Source organism: Caretta caretta, chromosome 2 (assembly GCF_965140235.1).
Source record: "Caretta caretta isolate rCarCar2 chromosome 2, rCarCar1.hap1, whole genome shotgun sequence".
Taxonomy (NCBI): domain Eukaryota; kingdom Metazoa; phylum Chordata; order Testudines; family Cheloniidae; genus Caretta; species Caretta caretta.
Window position 1 is genome coordinate 88624349 of NC_134207.1, and position 24076 is coordinate 88648424.

A 24076-nucleotide genomic window follows, 5' to 3' on the forward strand; every position below is an offset into this window, starting at 1 on the left:
TATATCCCTCTTGGGATGGGGAACGCACATGTCCCACCACACAGCCCAGGGGCTATGGTCTTCCACTGAAGCCTCCCTACACATAAATGTCCTAGAACTGCGAGCCATACGCAATGCCTGCCATCATTTCATCCCATTATTCAGAACGAACATGTTCGGATAATGACAGACAACATCGCATGCATGTTCTGTGTCAACAGGTGGGGAGGGGCTCAATCTCACTTGCTTTGCACAGAAGCCATGAAGCTCTAGAATTGGTGCCTCATGAGCAAAATCCGGATATCAGCCGCCTATCTTCCCGGGACCCTGGCTACCACCATGGACGAACTAAGTAGACGCTTTCCCTGGGATCACGAATGGGAGATAAATGACACGATCATACGCAATATATTCCATCTTTGGGGCTATCCAACCCTGGACCTCTTCGCAACTGCAAAGAACAAGAAATGTCCCGAATTTAGCTCCAGAGCGGAACTGGGCAAACATTTCCTAGGAGATGCATTCCTGATCTCATAGGCTCAACACTTAATGTATGCTTTTCCCTCAATACCGGTTCTCCACCAAGTTCTGACAAAGATACGAACAGAAAGTCATGCCACTGTAATTCTGATTGCCCTGTCGTGGCCCAGACAACCATGGTTTCTGTTCCCCACCAGAATGTCAATTCACCCACCGATTTTGTTGCCCCTCACTCCGAACTTTCTATTGCAGCCACACGGCCAATTTCTTTACCCCAAACTATCCATGCTTCAGCTCAAAGCTTGGTTCCTACTTGGTTCTCCCAAAATGAACTAGCATGTTCTGAGCAAGTTCAAAGAGTGCTCCTACATAGCAGAACACAATCTACTGGCATCACCTATCTCAGAAAGTGGAAGTGATTCAAACAATGGTGCTCAACTAAACAACTTCCTCCTACTTCTGCACCTCTTCCACCCATACTTGACTGCCTATTAGATCTTAAGCAATCTGGCCTTTCTTTCAGCTCCATCAAGGTCCACTTAGCTGCTATTACAACTTTTCATGACAAGATCGACGATACCTCTGTTTTTGCTCATCCAATCACCAAGCGTTTTCCCAAAGGGCTCCAATCCCTATACCCGGACATTAAACCTCCTATCCCTCCATGGGACCTTCACTTAGTATTATCCTGCTTAACTCAACAACCATTCGAGCCCCTAGCCACTTCTTACACCTCTTGATGAAAACAGCATTCTTAGTGGCAATCACCTCTGCCAGACGTGCAGGAGAAATAGCAGCTCTCATGGTGGACCCACCATACACACTACTGTTCAAGGACAAGGTTACCCTCTGACTACACCCCAAATTTCTTCCAAAGGTGCATTCATCATTCCGCATCAATGAGCCAATACACCTACCAACCTTCTTTCCTAAACCACATGCAAACTCTTTTGAATCCACAATGCATACGTTAGATGTATGCAGGGCTTTGTCCTTCTATTTGGATAGAACTAAGCCCTTTAGAAACTCTTCTAGACTCTTTGTCTCCATTGCGGAGCGCTCCAAAGGGACACCAATTTCTACCCAGAGACTTTCAAACTGGATTTCTGACTATGCTATTAAATAAAGAAAGTTACGCCTCCAGCCGGCATCAGAACTCACTCCACTAGATCTGTGGCTTTTCTATGCAAAGTTCCTCTGGCTGACATCTGTAAAGCGGCCACTTGGGCTTCTGAACTCACATTTGTTAAGCATTTTGTCCTTACTCAAGGCCCTCTCTCTGATACACAATGATAACTGACATTCTTCGAGATGAGTGTCCCTGTGGGTGCTCCACTACCCACCCTCCTCCCCTCTACTTCAGAGTTGGGGTAGCCTCCATTGTAGAGAAGGAACTGAGGAGACGGGTAGCGCACGGTATTAAGGTACACTCAGAGCAGGGGGGCAGGCTCTGCGCGTGTGTGCCCGGTACGAGTACTGCTGTAAAAATCTCAGAGCGAAGGCTCAGGGACACACCAAGACCTGGAGTGGAGCACCCACAGGGACACTCATCTCGAAGAACGTCAGTTACTGCACAGGGTGAGTAACCTCCTCTTCACCCACCACCCATGGTCACTCACTCAGATGGGTTTCTTATGCAACAACACAAAGCTCATCCTTCTTTCCGTGCTGTTGCAAGCTTGGGAAGCGAGGGACCCTTGCTTTTTTAATTTTTTTCAGATGTATTTTTAAGAGTATTTGGTAAGTTGTTCCAGGGTTTACCTCTCTTTGAATTAGAGGGTTTCATATGAGCAGGTCAGATATCAAAATAAGGCCATTCAATTTTTCAGTCCAACAGACTTCTGTCTGCTCACTAGACACCCACTAACCCAGGGGTGGCCAAACTTTTTGACCTGAGGGCCACATCGGTTTTCTGAAATTGTATGGAGGGCTGGTTAGGGGAGGCTGTGCCTCCCCAAACAGCCAGGCTTGGCCCGGCCCCTGCCCCCTATCCGACCGCCCTTGTTTCTCGCCCCCTGACAAACCCACTGGGACCCCTGCCCCATCGACCCCTCACTGCCCCCCGCCGCCCCATCCAACACCTCCTCTCATTCCTGACAGCCCCCCCACAACCCCTGCCCCATCCAACCACCCCTTCTCCCTGACTGCCCCCCCCCGGGACCCCTGCCCCCATTCAACCCCCCGCCCCCATTCAACCCCCCTGTTCCGTGCCCTCTGACCACCCCGACCCCTATCCATACCCCCACCTCCTGACCACCACCCCTAACTTCCCTGCCCCCTATCCAACCCCCGCTCCCTGCCACCTTACCGCACTACCTGGGGAGCCGGTGGCTGGCAGTGCAACAGCTGTGCCGCCCTGAGCACCAGGACAGACAACCGCACCGCCCGCCTGGAGCCAGCCGCGCCACCACGCAGCACAGAGCACAGGGTCACGCCGTGGCTCTGCAGCTGCGCTGCCCAGCAAGAGCTTGCAGCTCCGCCACCCAGAGCATTGCGCTGGCAGCGCAGTGAGCTGAAGTTGCGGGGGAGGGGGAACAGCCGGGGGGGCTGGGAGCTAGCCTCCCAGGCCGGGCAGGAGGGTCCCGAGGGCCATAGTTTGCCCACCTCTGCCCTAACCTGTATGAGCTGCAAGTAGCCTTGAGGATATATAGAAACATTATAGTCACATGTTGTGAACTGGGTATATTTTAAAAAATAGTTTGTGCTTATTTTTATTCTGATTGTTTTCGATATACTCTTAAATATTTTTCTAAATTATAATTGTGATGGGGTTTATCTATAAGGCTGATGAGGAAACCTCTAGGACCAGGGTTTTCCTCTGAGTTTACACCTGTTGGACATGGGACACAGTTTCTGACTGAGAGGAAGAGATCTCAGGGCTGCAGTGGGAGGGAAACCCAGACTGCTGACTTTGTTCAGAGTCTGAGACGGGAGTTCCAAAAGCAGGATTGGATGGATCACTCCTCTCATTGTTGAGCCATCCAGCTGGTGTCGTGGGCTTCATTTTTCTCCTCCGACGAGAAGAGCAGGGCAGGCTGGAAATTATAGTCACTAAGGCAGATAGGATGGTAGCCCAGATTTTGGCAAGACCTGTTGAGAAGGAGGTTGGTGTATAAGGATCTCTTTTAGAAGCTCAGAAGGAGCTGGAGAGGGTGAGAGGTCTCTCCGAAAGGAAGAGGCAAGTATCTCTGCATACTCACACCAACAAAAAAGTGTGATTGCAAACACTGGTGACTTTGAGGCAGACCCCTCTGAAGATGGCCACATGGAGAGTAAAACACGGTAGCAGCGAAGCGGTTTTATTTGTTTCTTTGAAAGAACACTGCAAGTGTGGCCCTTGTGTGTCTTGGCCTGTCACAATGTTCTTACTTTTCCTTATAATATGCAACATTATGTATTGGAGAGAAAACAACAGAATGTGCATAAAACTCTGTGGTCCATATGTGAGTTCCAAGCTTTGCTCTTGTGGTTTATTAGGATGTCACGTCTCCCCTTAGCAGAATTTAAAACATATTATGCAAGCTTGTTTTTTCCTTCTTGTTTATCCTTTCTGTATTACCTAAAGGAGGCCATGTATGGGAGCCCTTGTGGTTCATTGAACTAGCAATCTCTGGATAGTGCTTTATTGGTTCTGAAAGTTAAGATCAGTTGAAGGTACGTTAAAATTTAGCTGAAGGTAGGAGTCTTTCATATTTGCTTTCCAAAACTCGCCATTTATGTTTGTTTTTGTCTCCTACTGCTTTTGGGTTTCTTTTCTCCATAAATGTTTTCTGAGCAGTGTTTTCATTTTGTTGATAAAATCAAAATAAACAATATTAGGACTTTCCTTTGGTTTATCTAGAAATGTGTCAGGATGCAGTTCTCTCACAAATTTATAATGTACTATTGTAGGCCACAGCACTGAGTCAGTATTACTCACCCAACTAGAATTGTTTTCCCTCACATGGGAAAAGAAGCAGATCTCAAAGGTGCACAGCTATTATAAAAAAGGGAAGGATCTATTCAAGTAAACCTAATCACACAAAGTAAAATATGGTGAAAGGTTGCGTCTATGACCCAACATCTATGACCCAATGTAACTGCCTTTGAAGTGAATGGGAGTCTCCTGCTAATTTCAGTGGGAGCTGCATTGAGCTCATTCAGTTCATAAATTAATAAAGGAATATTGTACTCATACTTTATGGTTATATCCCAAACATTAGCAGCCCCAAAAGTAATAATTATTACAAAAAAGTATTATTCAGATCTCACAATTTGAATTAAATACACACTTTTGTAATGTTTCTTTGCTTACTAGTTTAAAAAAAAGCTTTATTCTAATTTTCAAAATTATGGTTGTATTTTAAACCCATTGCCACCTCTTTCCTTTTATTGTATGGAGGAAAAAAATTAGTAACTCCTTGTATACTTTTTCACAGCACATCGTAGCTTCATGTTCAGCTTTAATGACATTTCATTAGCTCTTCGAAACAGTTCCTTCAGGCAAGCTTTTATTATTTGTAAAGTAATTCAAACATTACAGCGCAACTCTTCAGGGATGGGGGGAGAGACTAGAGTACAAAAAAATATTCAAAATCTTCTGTCAGAATTTGTCCTGGAGCTGAAGCTAAAATGCTTAGAAATATCCAAATTAGTCATACCAAAGAGGAATTCTAAGATTTTTAAACATGTTTTCTGAACCCACTTATCAGTTAAGATTCCTGAATTTAATATAGGAATCTGAGAACCAACAGATGTTTGATTCCCAAGAACTGCTCTGGAAGGAATGCTTTGCTTGTGTCAAAGGCAATTTGAAGACCATTTCTAGTGGAAAGTATAGAAATGTAACAGACACAAAAGGTTTTCAAATTCTCACACAACATGTATGCACATGTGCAAATACACACTCTGACCCACTGAGCATAAATGGTGACTGGACCCATAAGGAGGAAGGGTGCAGGCAGGGGGAAAGAGGATGAACAAACTGCTGCTGAGATGGTTTTGTATTTTAAGGTAAAATACAAATCCATTCCCCTTCTCCTACAAAGTCTGACCTAGCCTTAATACATACTACGGAAATGATGAGCCTCAGTTCAGCCTTAATTAATACTAATACCCACTGTGTTATTAGAATCAGCAGCACATGGCAACATCAGCCAATGATGTAGATATTATCAGCTGAAGTTCTAGGAATCTGCTACTGTGGCTACTTTAAAAAAAAATCTGAAGCAAAACAGACTAGAAATTCTAAAAGCACTTTTGCAGAACTCAAAAGGGAAGTGATTTAAACCTACCTGACACACTGACAGCAGTTCATCAAGCTACCATTTGGGAACTACTTTGGACATTTCCTCCCCTGACTGGGGTAGCTGAGGTGGCATTTCAAAGATGGCACTCTTGGAGGATTAAGGGAAACAGAGAAAAATGTCGGCTAATTTTATAAATACATTCTACTGCCTAATTTAGAGCAGGGTGTTAGCATCAGTTTTGGAAGATAATGTTCACCTTCCTAGTTGGATAATGAGCTACTGACCCCTGGATATCTGTGGTTGAAGTGTACCCTGCTACACACAAAGCTAAGTTTCACTGGACTAGGTGTGAGGTTGGCCCCTCTCCCTGAAGGTGACCAACACACAAAATGGGGGCTTCTTCAGAACTGCTTTGTTTTTTCAGGTGAGGAATAGTACACATCTTGTGCTGTGAGATCATTATTCTCATAAACTAAGCAGGGCCAGGCCTTACATTGCTGGAGCAAGTGGTTTTAGTGATTCAGCAGGTGCCCCTCTCCCCACTGAGGCAGAAGTGAATTAGTGCCCAGCACTTCGAGCCAGACCATGTCCCCAGAGCCACACGAAAAGGGGAACTGCCACACGTAGATCTTCCCCTGCCCACGTGAAGGGTGTGAGGCCAGCACCTCTATGGCACCATCAGCCTTGTCTCTGACTCACACAGGGCCCTCTAAGGAGGAAGTTAAAGATCCACAGGATGGCTGGGTGAGGTTTCATCATATCCCCCCCACCATCCACTCAGAGATTGCTTGGGGTAATAAATACAGACTGGTTCAACTTTCCTGTTGAACTCCCATTAAGGCAGTGGGGGGAATTTCAGGGGAAGCCATGGACAAGGAGCTAGATTAGGCAACGACTCCAAAGTTGAGTGTGGGTGCGCCTGGCCTTTAATAGATAGTTAATATTTGTTCTGTGCTTTGAAGATGTAACATGCCAAGGATTATTAACAAAACTCTGAAGACCAAAAGTGAGGCAGACAATAGTTCAGACAACCCCATCTGCAGTAGTGACTGTTTGATGTGGACCTGGAAATAATGAGATACAGACACCATAATGTGATTAAATACAGAAGCTTTTATTTAAACTTGTTACCGAACTGAGGTAACCACCCAAAGCTACCCAGAAGAAGTATTCCAGTTTGGTTCTCAATGACCACCAGTGGCCAGGTGACCCATAGAGTTGATGGCAGGCATGAAGGCCATGCCCACCACCACTATACCCTGAAATCTGCCCAGGGAACTTGACTGGAAGACAGAGTTCCAACCTGCTCCCCTCCTCCATGCCAGGGGTCGGAGACATAGAGGCAAATCTCACCACCGTGGGATAAAAGACACAGAGGCAAATCCCACCATCGTGCATCACCATGCCCAGAAGGTATGCCCTAGCACCCCACTAGGTTACAGGGACCTTAAATAGACCCTTCCTAACTCACTGGCAACACTGGAACCTTCTAAAGTTGAGACAGTTGTAACCTAAACTCCAAAACCAGACCTCCTGGATGCCAGGAGAAAGGTGAAATAATCCATATGGGAAAAATCTCTTCCAGATCCCTGGCAGAATACTTCATCATGCTCCGCCACTAGATAGAAGAAAATTACCCAGCCCCACCCCCACCACCCTATGACAACAGCAGAGCTCAGGCACAGCATGTGATACTCCACGCCATGGCCCTTCAGCACGAGGAAGGGTTAGTGGAGAGAAAAAAAGCAGCCCCCACACACACACACACACAGACTGAAGGCAAGGTGGGGGGGTCACGTGGAATACTGCCTCAGCTTCTGCCCGATGAGATCTCTCCGAGCCGCGAAGGGTGTCGCCACAATCCTCGGCTCCATCAAAGCTGCAGCCTGGGTAGCAGGGTGAGCGTTTCTCTTTTGTGCCCAGTGTAATTATTTGAGTCAATTTATATGTTATTCATTTGAAAGAGGTAGAAAAGTGTAGATTGAAAGTGCCCCTAAAACATTTACCCATATAGCTTGAGGTATATACCGTGCATTATATGTCATGTTGACTCCTGCACCCTTGTGTGTAATGATAGGCGGGAGCTGGGAACTCTCATTTAAAAAAAAAATCTCTGCACCATTTTGAAGTCACATACTCTTGGGTTATGCGATTGAGATGTGTAATTGCATCCTATGGAAAATAATATGGGGAGGGGGAAGAGGTTATAGAATTGCAGAACATGTTTCTTATGCAGAAAAAACTGATAGCATATATGTGAAGTTCAATTTCTTTCTGCATTGCACCCACAGAGGATGTTTCTTCTCAAAATGCATCAGTAGTTGGTATTCACGGGAGCCTGTGCAGTTTCATTTGTATTGTTTTATAGATATTTTACTGCCATGAGTGGTGTCTAGGTTCACTGCCTTTGTCCAGTGTGTATTAGACAGGATAGTCAGAGACAACACTTTTAATTACATATTACGCTGAATAAAACCAGGAGTTATTTATGAAAATCCCAAATACAGTACAGAAAAAAATCCACTCAAATCCCCTAAAAGCATGAATCTAATTTTATCAGAGGAAATAAGTACTTTTTGAGACTAACTAAATTTTATGTACACAAATTGAAAATATATCCTGTACATTAGTTACAGTACAAACGTGCATATGGTGCCCAGAGGGTTCTTCCTATAAAAGAAAGATCATAAAATCCCTTCAACAGACTATATTCAGTGCATTAGCAATAAATCTGGAAGATGAATTATGTTAAGTTACTGCTAACTAGTGCCAGGGAGTACGTTGCTAAATTAGAATTTTAATTGTGCTTCCTATTGCAGTCTTCACATTAATTCACACTGAACATCATTTCAAAAACATCCTAAAGAATTTAAAACGGTATGAAGCTAATGGGTCCTATAAACCTTAAATACGATTCTATGGAAATTACTCCAAAAATCTACAGAATTTAATAGAGAATGCTCTCCTTATCTACAGAAATGTTAAACCAAACAATAAAATTTAATGAAAATTATATTGCTGCTGTTGAATCCTGTAAGAAGTGTCAGATACTAAAGCAATAGCACCAGCATAAGGAACTAGATGCATAGATAAGTTATTTTAAAAATTGTGTAGAAAGTGTATCATTCTCTATTAATTTCTATCGGATTATGATTGGATGCCTGGGATGGAACACACTGAGAATGCCACACGAAAGGCAGACTGCAAGAATCAGGGCAGACAATCCCGCAAAACTGGCGATTTAGTCTATAATTAGATTCACCGAGCCAGTAACAAAGGAGCTTCTGCAGTACCACACTGGTTAACCGGAAGCCAAACACAGTCCCCCTTAGCCATTCCAGCCCTTGGCTCCCATCCAGACAAACAGGTCTAATATAGTGAGAGGTTACTGAAAACCCAGTTCACCATATGTGAAGTTCTGCTAATCAAAAGGATCAGACACTTACCCCCAGGTCAATATGTATCGTAGATCTTACCCAGATATCATGCTGTCAGCCAATCCTTAGTAAACAAACTAAAGATTTATTAACAAAAGAAAAGGAGAGTTATAAATCGCTAATACGTTCTATACATACAAATGATTGCAAGGTCCTCATATCAGGTTTGTAGCAGTGATGGACTAGACTGCTGGCTTGCAACATTCTCTCTGGTAACTTCCAAAAGATTGGATGGTGCTTAGGCCATAGTTCAAGATATTCTTTTTAGCTGTAAATCCATTGTCCAGAGAATTGGAGCAGGGAAGAGGCAAAATGGAGATGTCTCAGGTGTCTTTTATATCCTCTGCCATATGCATGGAAATTTACTGTCAGAAACAAAACCCACAGCACCTGTGTATGGAAAGTTACATGGAGTCCAGGGTCACATGAGCATATCACATGCCCCTACATGTTTTGCTGAATCACAGGGGGTGGACATTAGAGTTGGTAGTTAAAGGAGAGAATGTAGTTCAACTCTCATTCTTCTTCGAGTCGTGTCCCTGTGGGTGCTCCGATTAGGTGTCAATATAAACCTAAAGTGGAGCACCCAGAGGGACACATATCTCAAAGTACCTCCGTTACTGCACAAGGTGAGTAACTTTCTCTTTTTAAAATGTTAATGCTAATGAGGACTATGAGGATTAATGCTCTAAAGAGTTGGGATTTTTGCTGTCTTCCTCATTAAAGTGTTTGTAGACTAATTGAAATATGTCTGGCCTTGACAAGTTTGTTTTGTAGCTCAGGTGAGTCTATGTCTAAAATATGTGCAGTGGACATCATTTCTTTTGAATCAGACCACATAGGAACAACCATACAGTGTCTCTCTGTAATTAAGGTTATAACCGGGGGTCTGTTTAAGACTGATTTTCAGCTCCGCTGGTACTCCAAAAATAAAATGCTAACATTTTCAAAATTGTATTAGAAAGTCTCAGCAGGTAGAAGAATTTTCCCAGAAAATGTCACAGATGCTGAGGATGATTTTGAGAAGGTATCAATATATTTTATTTGCTATCTTCAGACAGCCATTATTGTTTTTTAATCCATGTACACACCTCAGTTATAATAACATGGTGATAAGTGCTTTATAAATGATGATAGGTTGATTAGGTTGATTACACAGATTTTTACATTGGCTTGTGCAACAGACAGTTTAAGGACAGTCATAGTAAAATATTTAAGAGGCTCATTACTTGAAAACTAGACATGGATTCTCAGTTATTGGAACTGACTGAAAAGAAAAGGCGGAAAGTAAATATATTCTCCTCTGGCCCCAGCTCTGAAAATTCTCTTTCAGTGACAAAAGCAGTGATAATGGAATGAACTATTGCTTGTGCACAGTGGGGCTGCCAACACCGAGAATGTGTGACATTCCTCACAAACATTTGGGGTGATGTACAGCTTGTAGACAGTCTGTTTCAATAAACTCTTTCGTCAAAGCTACTTAAGGAGTATGCATGTTGGTTTTTAAAACACGTTTTAATAAAACCAACCAACCAATCTGGGAAATTCCAAAAAACTTTCTTTCAAAATCCAGTTGAGGTTTTCAGGTGACAAACGTACTTACCTATTGCACTATTTTCAAACCTCTGAAAAACAAAGAAATGAAAGGCCAAGAACATCATGAAATCTGTACTTGCCACATAATTACTTAAACACCCTGATCCTGCAAACACTCATACACCGGCTTAAAATAAACCACATGTATGAGTTTTGCAGGATGTAGGCCAGAAAGTATTCTTAATATAAAAGAATATTCTATCATGAGACCATAACCTTAACTCTGACTCAAAATAAATACAGTTCTGTCATCTGTGATCTCAAAATACAAGCTCAACAGCTGTCCAAATAAATAATATAAAAATTATATATGTGTATATGATCCTAAGAGCACCCCAGTGCCAGACAGCACACTGTTGTAATGCTGTGTACACAAAAGGTAGCATGTAATATATCAGTGGCAAATTAATAAGTCACTGATCATTAATATTTTTTGTGATTTCTGTACGGTTCCTCCATAAAATAACTTTACATATGTTGTGGTGATATGTGAGTAAAATGTGTTTCAATCAGACATGTCAGGGAGAGTTGATAAACTGGAGTTGATAGACCAACACCTCAAACCAGGCATGGCCAAATTCATCAGGTTATTCATTTGTATTGGAGGTTACAGGAAGAGCTCATTTGCATAGTAAAAATCACCAGGAGGGGAGAAACCAGCATGGAGTCTAGACCAGACAGCACAGCATCTACACCTAGCAGGGAAAAGGAACTTTATCTGGGAATACCCTTTAGAGCAGTGGTTCTCAACTAGGGATACACTGAGGACTTCCGGCGGGTACATAGACTCATCAAGATATTTGCCTAGTTTTCCAACAGGCTACATAAAAAGCGCTAGCGAAGTCAATACAAACTGAAATTTCATACAGACAATGACTTGTTTATATTGCTCTATATACTGAAATGTAAGTACAATATTTATATTCCAGTTAATTTATTTCATAATTTTATGGTAAAAATGAGAAAGTCAGCTATTTTTCAGTAGTAGCGTACTGTAACACTTTTGTATATTTATGTCTGATTTTGTAAGCAAGTGGTGTTTAAGTGAGGTGAAACTCTGGGTTACGCAAAACAAATCAGGGTCCTGAAAGGAGTACAGTAGTCTAGAAAGGATGAGAGACACTGCTTTAGAATAATACTGGGCTATACAGAGAGGAGACAGAGTCCCTAAGTCACCCTTCATCTGAGGAGACAAAGAAACTGAGCTCTTTGAGCTCTGTGAAGGATGCTGGCAAGGCGCTGTGGAGAGAAACATGTCTTTGAACGAGACAGTCTAGTTTTGTTAAATCAGGTTTTAGTTTTAGAAGTGTATATGTACTTTTGGGTTTTTTGTTACCCTTTCCATCTTTATTCCTTATCCTTGGTATCACTTAAACCTATGACTTTCTAATACACTTGTTTTACTTTTACTGTAAACCATTTTAGTGTTTTGGTTACAATAGAGTGTTTGTTGACCCCAGTTAAGGTAATAAGCTGCTGCATGCTATCTCTTTAAGGAAGCAGCAAACGTAATAGCCTCTGAGTATTCACTGAGAGAGCAGAAGACTGCAAGATACATCTCTGAGGAACTTGGCAGTTGGGTTTCTCTGATTGCTATCTACTAGGCCAGCAGTTTTCAATCTTATTAAATTTGCGGACCCTTAAAAATTTCTAATTGAGGTGCGGACCCCTTTGGAAATCTTAGACATAATCTGCGGACCTCCACAGAACACAGGTTGAAAACCACTGTCCACTGCTAGGCAAAGTTTAGACTGGCAGAGTCTGAAGCGTTTGCTGGCTGGGCAGACAAGCTGGCGTGTCAGGGAGTTGACACATACTTTAGCAGCAGCAAAACTCTCAACTGCTGAGTCTGAGATGTAGCACAGTAACGCGCAATTCCAGGAACCCCACCTGGTTGTCACAGTGTACATTGTGAGTGGCACAATAATCAGCATCAATGCAAGTCTACATATATGCATGATTGTATCATATATAACAACATTGTGCACTTTTCTGTTAAACTACGTATTAACCTTATTATCAAGAAACAGCTGTGTGAAGTACTTAACCAAAATTTTGTTCTGTCAGTTGATTTAAAAAAAATGTACTGATATTTTCCACTTAACAATATCACTTTTAAAAAATCAGATACAAAAAAAATTGATTTAATAAAAAAATCTTACATTTAAAGGCAAATCGGTGGATCAGAGTTAAAGCTGTGCTGTAATGAAATATGCATGTCTTTGTACTTGTTGTGAATAATGTGTTTGTTATGCAGGCAGCATAAGATTTATGATGGCCTTAACTTTTCATTTCCTTGCTTTTCAGTACTTTCATTTTGTAAATGATGTGCTAGGTACTTACATTGTTGTCACCTAGTAACCCTAGTTATTTTTTTTAAAGTCTTTCAGCTTTGTAATAGTAATAATAATAATAATAGTCCTGTAACATTCTTCACTGGAAGATCTCAAAGCACTTACAAGGTAGATTCATTTTACTGCCCGTATTTTACAGATAGAAAAAACTGAGAGAGAGAGAGAGCGAGTTGCTCAAGGTGACAGTCAATGACAGAGTTGTGAATAGTACCCAGATCTCTAGACTCTCAATCTGCCCACAAGACCACACACCCACATCTCTATCTTCCAACCCCAGCCCCTTCCAACCATATTTTTAGAGAGGTTCCAACATTTCTAGCCCTAGGACTTTCTAATGACATAGTTAAAAAGTCATCAATAAAAGTCAAAATTTACAATGGTTATCTCACACTCTTATCTGAGATATTGCAATTGTTTCTTAGTGTGAGCAGCACAGTGCATTAACTCTTGGCAAATGCTATTTTTTAATGTTAACCATTGCAGCATTGATTTAAAGCAAGCAGAAACATCCTAGATGGTTGCTGCTTTATTGATCACTCCATATCCATGTTACATTCCACCATATAGCTGCTACATTTTCAATTTTTTAAAGAAATCATGTGTGACAAAGTTCCTGCTCTACCTCGGTGGGTCTGGCGCTTATTGGTGGATTTGCTTGCCTTGCTTGCCTTCACGGCAGCCCTCAGCTTGGCCGTTTTTCTGAACCCACAGTCCAGGTCGACTTCTCCTGTGTCTGACCAGGAATTGGGAGGTTTGGGGGGAACCCGGGCCCACCCTCTACTCCGGGTTTCAGCCCAGAGCCCTGTGGAATGCAGCTGTCTAGAGTGCCTCCTGGAACAGCTGTGTGACAGCTACAACTCCCTGGGCTACTTCCCCATGGCCTGCTCCCAACCCCTTCTTTATCCTCACCATAGGACCTTCCTCCTGGTGTCTGATAATGCTTGTACACCTCAGTCCTCCAACAGTCCGTGTTCTCACTCTCAGCTCCTAGTGCCTCTTGCTCCCAACTCCTCACACGCACACCACAAACTGAAGTGAGCTCCTTTTTAAAACCCAGGTGCCCTGATCAGCCTGTCTTAATTGTCTGCAGAAGGTTCCTGATTGTTCTGGAACCTTCCCTGTTACCTTACCCACAGAAAAGGGACCTACTTAGCCTGGGGCTAATATATCTGCCTTCTATTACTCTCCTATAGCCATCTGGCCCGCCCCTGTCACACATGTTTTTTCTTGTTGGTGAAAAGTTACAAATTTGACATTTTCATACTGAAATTTTCACTCTAAGAAAAGGTACCGGTAGTTTTTTGCATAGGCAATGCATAAGGGGGGCATACAGGGTCAAGTCCCCCCCCCCCCCGATTTCTGCTTGGCCTGCTGGGCGCAAGGGGGGGGAGGGTTGTCCTCCTTCTTCTGCACCTGCTCCCTGGCATGCTCAGCACCTGTCCATGGCAGCTAGGCCAGGTGGGGAGTTGAAGGAGTGGGACCAGCCACTTCTCACACAGGCTGCTCAGGGTCACTGCTCTGTGCAACATTGCGGCTGTTAAAGAAAATTATTAATGCTGATGACTTATTAAGATGGACAGCTGCCGTGATACCCTGTGCACTTCAGTGAACTTTTGTACAACTCTGTCCTAGGAGGGCAACATGCTTAAAAGACACTGGGGGGGGACCACTGGAATGAAGCTTGTATTTCTCACAAGTAATTAAAGATCTTGATAGAACACTTGTGAGTGATTTGCTCTTTCCTTTACCTGTGGGACAAATATGATCTCTTCTAATTCAGTATGGATTATTGCTCTGTCTCTGGGTTTGTCTACACGGTGGGATAATGCTTTATATGGGGGTGTGATTTCTGAATAACCCTAAAGTGTTACACGTTAATTGGTCTGTACAATCCCTGGTGGTGTGCACTAACAGTTGCATAGTGCACTTTAGTGTACCGTTTCAGATACACTACATTAAAGCATACCAGCAGGGTCCACATGGACTAATTAATGCACAACATGTTAGTGTGCATTAGAAATCACACTCCTCACACAGCACATTTTCCCCCCTTGTAGACAAGCCCTCTGCTTATATATAGTAACGTATTGGGAATCTAAGAAATTGTACTCCAGCTGTCTTGTGCAATTACTGTGTTTTTTTTCTGGTCAAGCAGTGCAAAAGTTACCTCTTTCTTCCATTTATCTCACCTCTCCAGTCCTCACCATAATACTAGAGCAACTCCCAAGAAAAAACTTAACAGGACAGGGTCAGCATAAGTGGACATTGTTCTTCCATTTTCCTTAGAAGTTGCTTGCTTTTTATTTTTAATTTTTTTAAAAGAGTAACATTTATGGAAGAGAAAAACAAAACCCCAAAGAAAACATTTTGGTTTATTTGTAGATCTTTTTTAAAAAAAAATTAAGACAATCCAAAGCAGTTTTAAAAATGTAGATATTTAATATAAACATGTATTACCCACAATGGAAATAGATTACAAACGCTCATGGTAGGAATCAGGATTTCACAGTGTGATGCAAAAAAACCTCTTGTCACAGGGCTAAGGAGACAGCCCTTTGTATCTCCACAGCAACTGTCTAAATTCAGCCCTTGGGCAAGGGGATAAAACTCCACTAAAGCCGCTGGAATTGTGCTTGCTTATGTGAGGCATGAATTTGGCCCATTGTGTATCTATCACATGACTTAATAGCTCTCTAGGTTATTTATTCAAAGTGCTCATTTGGGAGCTGAAGGTTCTGGTCTCCCATTGACTCCAGCAAGAAATTAAGAGCTTCTTTGGACTCTTCCTCCCTTTACTAGTGTAGTTCATGAAGGATTTCATGGATTACATGCTTGAAGTATGAAGGAAAAGGAGACAAATGGTAGTCCATTTGATTAAACTGGTGCCCCTACGCCCCATGGCATCCCGGGCTCACATTTGTATTTTAGATAAGGGTGGTCTTTTCAAGGATTTATTTTAAAAACTATATGTCTGAAGATCCAAGCATTTAAGGCTAAAGATGAATACTCAGATTGTGCATCTAAAAATCTATGCAAGCTATTTTTAGAGACGTGATTTTATAACTTCAGCAACATACTAATGAAATATTTTTGAAGCAAATTTTAAACTAAGGTCCTGTAGACTAACATGTTCTGAGTAAATATTACAGTAATGAACAACTATTTTGGGGTATGTCTACACTGGCAGAGTTACAGCGCCGCTTGGAGCAAAGAAGGGAAACTGGTGTTATGTGTTCACGCGGTGAGCTACCTGTGCAATAGCGTGTTCATAGTTGCAGCACTTGCAGCGGTATTTGGAGCGGCGCACTCTGGGCAGCTATCCCACAGAGCATCTTTTCCTCTTCTGCCACTAAGAGTTGTGAGAAGGCGGAGGGGGTCGCGGGGCATCCTGGGTCCTGTCCCAATGCCCCCGTGATGCATTGCTTCGCATCCCAGCAATCCCTGTGCTTCCGTCCACGTTTGGCGCCATCTTTCAACAGTTTCTATACTGCGCACTCTGCCTCTTCAGTCTCCAGGAATGGATCCCGAACTGCTGACCAATATGCTGCTTGCTCTGACTAAAACATCAGGAGTGGCAGTGGAGTTATTCCTTAAACTACAAAGACAAGAGGAGTGCAACATGGATCTCGCCACACGTACTAGCTATGACACAAAATTGCTTGTGGCATTCACGGAGGTGCTGACCACAGTGGAACGCCACTTTTGGGCTTGGGAAACAAGCACTGAGTGGTGGGATCATACCTTCATGCACATCTGAGATGACAAGCAGTGGCTGCAGAACTTCCGTTGAGGAAAGCCACATTCATAGGACTGTGTGATGAGCTCACCCCATCCCTGCGGCGCAAGGACACAAGAATGAGAGCTGCCCTGCCATTAGAGAAGCGCATGGTGATTGCACTGTGGAAGCTGGCTACTCCAGGCTGCTACCGATCAGTCACTAACCAGTTCGGAGTGGAAAAGTTGACCGTTGGACTCATATTGACGGGAAGTGTGCAGGGCCATTAATCGCATCCTGCTCTGAAAGACCGTGACATTGTGGATGGCTTTGCACAAATGGGATTCCCTAACTGCAGAGGGGTGATAGATGGTACACACATTCCAATTCTGGCACCAGCCCACTTAGTCACTGAGTACATTAATCACAAAGGGTATTTCTCAATGGTTCTCCAGGCGTTTGTGGATCACCGGGGGCGTTTCACAGACATTAATACAGGCTGGTCCGGAAAGGTGCGTGACGCACACATCTTTCAGAACACTGGCCTGTTCAGGAAGCTGCAAGCAGGGACTTTCTTCCTGGACCAGAAGATCACCGTAGGGGAAGTTGAAATGCCCATTGTGATTCTGGGCATTTCTGTTGCTTTGCAGGGCTCTGTTTGCTTCCAATGAATAGATTAAAGATGGCTTTCAAACAAACACAATTCTTTTATTAAAAAACAACAACCGGAGGAGAGAGTCAAATAAAAAAACACATCAGCAGTGAGGGGGATGAGGGAAGGGAAGGTTCCAGGAGGAGGTGGGGTCCTGGAACGGCTAAAGATTTGTGTATGTCCAGAGATCATATCCAACCTTCTTCTTTGGATTATAATGTAGCGGGTACTGTACTTCAGCAGGGCCAAACTGCAGAGGGATGGGTGTTGAGTGCACTGGGTAGTGGGAGTCCGCAGTGCTGGACTGTGAGGGAGGAGGAGTCGAATGCCGCAGGTATAGACTGGAGCCAGGAGGTTGATAAGAGTGTGTTGGCAGTGTCTGGAGGGCGCATGGGAAAGAGTTTTGCAACAGCAGCTGCAAGGGAGGGGGCCGCAGAGCTGCTCGGTTTGCAGAGCTAGTATCGCCTGGAGCGTGTCCAGTTGGTGCTCCATAACATTTAAGAGCTGCTTCATGGCTTCATTCAGGTGCGCCGCATTCTCCTTTTGGTCCCTCTTCTCGCTGTCCTGCCACTCCTTCAATTCCTGTTTTTCGGCCATGAAGTGCATCATAACATCACGCAGAAAGTCCTCCTTAGTTCTTCGTGGCTGCTTTCTAATTCTGCGCAGCCATTCAGACAGCGATAACAAAGAGGGAGGCTGGGCTCCCAAGGTCATCTCTGTGAAGCCAAAATGCAACATTTTACAGAAGCAGTATTGTTTGCAACACACACAACACTGATTCAGTGATTTAAAATGCAGCCAGTACTCACACACCTGTCACTAACTGGCTGACCCCAGGCAAGCACACATGAGCCACAAGACCCCCAAAATGCCACAGGGGCCGGGTAAATCAGTATTCCCAGACTCTATTGTATACTGGGCACTCTCTCTTGGGGAGAGCCAGCATTGTAGGTGGGGCCTGATAATCATTCCTGTCCCCACATTTTCCACAGGCTGTGCTCATTATGGAAGATATCTAATTGCTGAAGGTGAGCAGGGAATCAAGAGAGGGTCTTCTCCAAGGCTGCGGCTTCTGCCCTGGCCCTAATGCGGCTTGCCTGTGTGCAGCAATGAGCTCTCCCCCCCAGTGATGGCACAGTGGTGCGGGAAAGTTACCGTTAATGGGGCAAGAAACAAAGCAGGTCTGACAAAGAACCTGCGGCAGCAGATTGCCTAGTATTTCCATGAGAGTTTTGTGGAGATCTCTGAGGCAGACTCCTGTGAACTGAGGGAGTCAATCAGCAGCCTGTTCTGCTGCTCATGATGGTATGTTCATCATACAGACACAAGCCTGCTTTCTGCAGCCCTCCTGCCTCCAACAACTCACTTCAGCGATTCCCCAAATCAAATCCACTTACGAGTGGCCTCCTCTCCTGTTTGCGCTTCGCCAAGCTCTGACAGCTGTGACTGGCTAGCCTCCGGAGTAGAGAAGAGCTCCTGGCTGCACGCATCTCTGACCTCCAAGTCATCCTCTGCCTCTGGGTCCCCCTGCTCCTCTACATCCTAGTCCAAGATTTCCTCCTCCTGTCTCAGTCCACACTCGACTGGCACACAAGCCACTGAAGTATCCACTGTGGCCTTCACAGTGGAGGTGGGGTCGCCACCGAGTATCGCATCCAGATTTTTGTAGAACCGGCAGCTCATGAGCGCAGCACCGGAGCAGCGGTTTGCCTTCGCACCTTGTGGTCAGCGTTGCGCAGCTCCTTCACTTTGACCCTGGACTGCAGTGTGTCCTGGTCATGGCCCCTTTCTGTCATGCACCGTGAAATCTGTCCATAGGTATCATAATTCCTATGGCTGGAGAGCAGCTGGGACTGGACACCCTCCTCTCCCCAAATGCTCATGAGGTCCAGCAGCTCGACATTGCTCTAAGCCAGGGATTGCCTGGTGCATGGAAAAGGCATGTCCACCTGGAAAGATGCGCTGAGACCACTGCATGCATCACTGAGCAAACAGGAAGGGATCTTTCAAAATTCCAAAGGAATGTACGGCGTAGGATGACTGTTGGTCACCTCAGGGCAGGGCAGTAGAGTGCAAACAGATGACCAGAGAGGCAAAACAGGCATTGTGGGACACTTCCTGGAGGCCAGTCGCAGCACTGTAATTGACCAGGGTTTTCTACACTGGCACCGCAGCACTCGTCGGGGTGGGGTTTTTTACAGCCCTGGAACTGCACAGTTTCTGCGCAGTAAGCGGCTTGGCAGTGTGTACACCTCGGGAGTTACAACACAGAAAGCTGCTTTACTGTGCAGAAACTTGCCAGTGTAGGCAGGGGCAGTAAATTCAGAAACTGACAGTATATACCTGGGGGTTGGCAAATGCCTGTTAAATGGCTTCATTACCACTTGAATGGCTCTTTTACAGTTTCAATGTTGTGCTAATAGGCCTGGCAGGCTGGAAGGCTTTTTCACTTTTAAGTACTAGATCCCCTCCAGAGGAAGACTCACCAGGCTGCAGCAGTCAGTTGTGGTGGGAGCCTGCAGGAAGGATCAGAACAGGGATAGGAAGAGATGGGAGGGAGGACACTAAGACCCAGGGGTGCCCCAAATTTTCAGGTGCCCTACACAGCCTTGTATGCCTAAGGACGGCCCTGACTTTTATGGACACAGTGTACCCAAAAACACTGGGAAAGTCATTATTTTAGAACCCGAACTGCACATGAAAAGTGGACAACAGACGATTGTTTTTCTTATGCCAAGTGGTGTATTTTGTTAATATAAAAAGATATTGTTAGCATCTTTTATCTAATATTCACCCAGCCTCTGTACTGTATTTAATAAAACTAATACAAATAATAAGATTGTATTTTTCATAAAATTACATCATTTTTCTTTGCTGACTATCTAATAATCTTGGTGGTTTTGTAAATAATGTTTTTAACAAAAGGCCAATTGAATGCAAATTAAGAATAATGCCACTGTGTGTTAAGAGACTGAATAGCCACCTATCACCAGGTAAATGTGAAACTGTTGGTAATATATTATTAACACAGGGTCAAATTTTGCTATCAGTAATATCACTGGGTTTACTCCAGTTTTACGCTGGTGTAATAAGGAGCAGAATTTAGACAATGCACGTTAATTAGTCAATTATGCTTAGCATTACAAGCACGAAACTTTTGCAAGGTTAACTAACTCTTCCTCGCACAAAAATCATTCTTGCTGATACACACTTTATTCTTGTGTCAAACTCTCCATGTGGAACATGGAACTGAAAGAAAAGTGCTGTTCAAAGAAGAGCCTGGTATCATTATCAGATAAGCAAATTAGTTGAATGTCACTTTAACAACTGTAATTTTGGCTGTTGTAGTATTTCTTCCATGCTCCATTGCTTTATTCTTTACTCTTAAGGTTCCTGTTGCTCCATACTGAATTTCTTAATGTCACTTTCTTTCTATCTTTTTTTTTTAAAAATAGAGTTTCTTTGAAGGACAGTCTGCACCCTGGGACTCAGCTAAGAAAGATGAAAACAGAATGAAGAATAGATATGGGAATATCATTGCATGTAAGTGTTGGCAGCATAATTGTAATACTTTGTTAACTTCCTTTTAGCTTCTGGGAGACAAGGTGGGTGAGGTAATATCTTTTATTGGACCAACTTCTGTTGGTGAGAGAGCCAAGCGTTCCAGCTACACAGAGCTCTTCCTCAGGCCTGGTAAAGGTACTTAGGGTGCCACAGCTAAATACAAGATCAAACAGATAGTTTAGCATTAGTAGTTAGCACATATTCTAAGGGACCATTCAAGGTGAAGTGGTTACTGGCTCCAGTGACAGGGAAGATAATAGTGTTGTCCACAGTGATAGGAAAGATCAAAAGCTCAACTTTTGACCATGTTGAGCTTGAGTTGACAGCTGGACATCCCTGAGGAGATGTCAGAAACACAAGCCACGATTTTGGTGTAGATGACAGGAGAAGGGTAGATCTTTGGGTCATCATTACAGAGATGTTAATTAAAGCCTCATTTGTGAATGAGATTACCAGTATGGAGGAAGAAGAGGAGGGGCCAAGTACAGAGGCCTGTGGGAGCTGAGTGACAGTTGGGAAGAGGAGGATCCTCCTAATGAAACAATGAAATAATTATTAGAGATGTAAGAGGAGAAACAACAGAGGGTGGAGTTTCAAAATCCTCCTGTTCCTAACTGTCATAACATAAATAACACTTCTTTAAATTACACTATTATGCAGGACCTTAATGCTGACCTGATACTTCTCCATGGAAGAATAACACATATAGGTCCCTGGTGTATAGAAGACTAACAGACATGGCTGTTGATGTTGCTAAAGACAGAGTTTTATGTTACAGGGTGTAAAAGGGTACTCACTTCTTGAGTCCCTCCGAGAGGCAGGGTGCAGTACCACAGTCCTTTTTCACCCCTGGCACTTTCTGCAGGCTGACCTCGGTGGGTCTTCAGTGGCTTGGCTTATTGGCCAAGTCACAAAGTCGAAATGAACCTCTTCTGGCATATTAAAGAATCTAATAACTAAATAGTCTTTTTGCCCTCTGGTCTTCAGCCCTGGCTTTGGAACCTTTAAATTCATCCCTTTGTTTGGGATCCCCAACAGGATCTGTCCCCTTCTTGGGGTTTACACCATTTTACCTGTGGCTGGTTGGGAACCTGGGCCTACAAACTATTCTGGGTTCCAACTCTGGGACCCTGTACACAGCCACTCACTCCAATCCATCACTGCTGTTTCCCTGGGCTTCTTCCTACCACGCCCTTCTGTCTATAGTCCTATATCAGAGCCAGTTTCCTCAGGTTCTTCTCTATCTCCATGCTAGAGAAGAGCACTCTTCTCTCCTCTGATCCCCACCAGGAACTGACCTGCTAATGCCCTGCAGCCTCTTTTATCTGAGCCTGCTGGGCTCTGATTGGCTGTTGCTAGCCCTTGGAGGACCAGGTCTTTCTAGCTTCCCAGATGGCTACGTCAGTGAAGCCACTCTAGGCAGGCCTTGAGAAACCACCTTTGCTGCTCTTTTCTTCCACCTCGCTCTTCCTGGGGCAGAGTTTAGTAGGACTGCAGGGCCTTCCATAGGGAGTCAAAAAAGCCAGCTACATCCCATCACACAGGGTAATTGAGACAAAGGTAGTTTGGGTATTGTCCTACTGGACGTGTTGGAGACCTATGGTACTTCTTTATAGATAGGGGAAGCCTGTTAGTGAAAATAATGAATGTGATGTTTAGAAGGATACATTAGCTGCATATTTCTTTGCTTACAATGTTTGTGTAGATGGATACCCTTAAAGAATCCTAAATGTTTTTTTAACAAAATTTTTCTTTGTGAGAGTATGTTGCATAGAAATATATGCAATTGGTATAATTATTTAGGTATAAAAATGCCCAGAGTACAAATAAGAACAGGTTCTTAATAACAGAGATATGGAGATCTGTATGCCTTCTGTTCCTTTATAAAATTTTATCTCCTGACGTGACAATAGATCCACATTTTTAGTCAGAGTTTTGCTGCATCAGGCACCTCTTTTAATGTGTTCTAAACAGCCTGTCATTTTGGGTTCCCAGCTGAAATAAGTAGAAGACTAGTAGCACTACAGATCTGGGGTAAAGAAGTGATGACTAGCAAAGGGAAAACAAGTAAAAGATACTTGATGCATGAAACAATTATAATTACAAGTAATACTGGAGACTCTCTAAGGGGGCAAATGTTACTTTAGATTGTTTGCATCTCAACTTACTTTTAATATGTCATCAATATTTAAGAAACAGAGATAGTTGGATGGAGATGAGTTGTTATCAATAAAACGTACTATCTATGTGGCAGTAAGAATTTAGAATAATACAAATTAAAATTACAACACATTATTTCTGTTGGGGGCAACATTTTTAAAAGAGCCTCTAAAATTGGGCCCACAAATTTGCTGTATGTTAATTAGTTTTATGCAAATGGTGTAGTTACTGATTGGAATTACCTGAATTGTACATGGGCTTTGTGTAAAGAAATGGGTACGTGGCAAAATTGGGGAGAATAATTTTAGAGGTCTACTTTTAAAATTGAATCCCTATGTTATTATCAAAATAGTGGCTTCTGCTTTTAAGGCATTTAAAAAAGCCACCTCTTTCTACATGGTATTTAAGAAGTTAAAAGTACTGTAGATGGCTTAGATGCCATATATTCTAGGTATATTTTTTGCAGTGAAACATATGTTGTTTTAGAATATGAGTTTAATGTAGGTTTTTCAGCGCTTTTATCCTCTCTGTTTAAATCCTCCAAGATGCCATCATTATGCTATTGTTTGTAGTCAGTATTGCTTTGTAAGGAAATTAAAGCAATAGCACCAAGCTGCCAACACAGAGGGAGCTTGTCAAAGTAGCAGTGTACATTACATTATCCAGGTGATGTAAATTTAATTAGATACAAGCCTGCCCCATTCACAATGAGAAGGTGGCTACAGCAACTTGTGAGCTGCTTCATCATTATGCTAAATGCTGACCACTATCTAATCACCTATACAAAATGTGTTTCTTCTTTATTAAGTATAAATGTCTTCTTTTATGTTGTTTCCACGTTAAGAACCAAAAAATGGCTTTGAAACTGTTAAATGAATCTTGTGCTTGGGAACATTGTTGTGTCTGTATTT

General features: G+C 43.2%; 1 protein-coding gene across 9 annotated transcripts in view; it reads left to right on the top strand.

Annotated features, from left to right (window-relative positions):
* Positions 1-24076, top strand: part of PTPRM (protein tyrosine phosphatase receptor type M) — a 682939-nt gene that overhangs the window by 582825 nt on the left and 76038 nt on the right. For all 9 annotated transcript variants that reach the window (XM_048840290.2, XM_048840291.2, XM_048840293.2 and 6 more), the window contains one exon: positions 20897-20984. In XM_048840290.2, coding sequence (XP_048696247.1) covers positions 20897-20984 — 88 coding nt within the window. The remainder of the gene's footprint in view (positions 1-20896; positions 20985-24076) is intronic.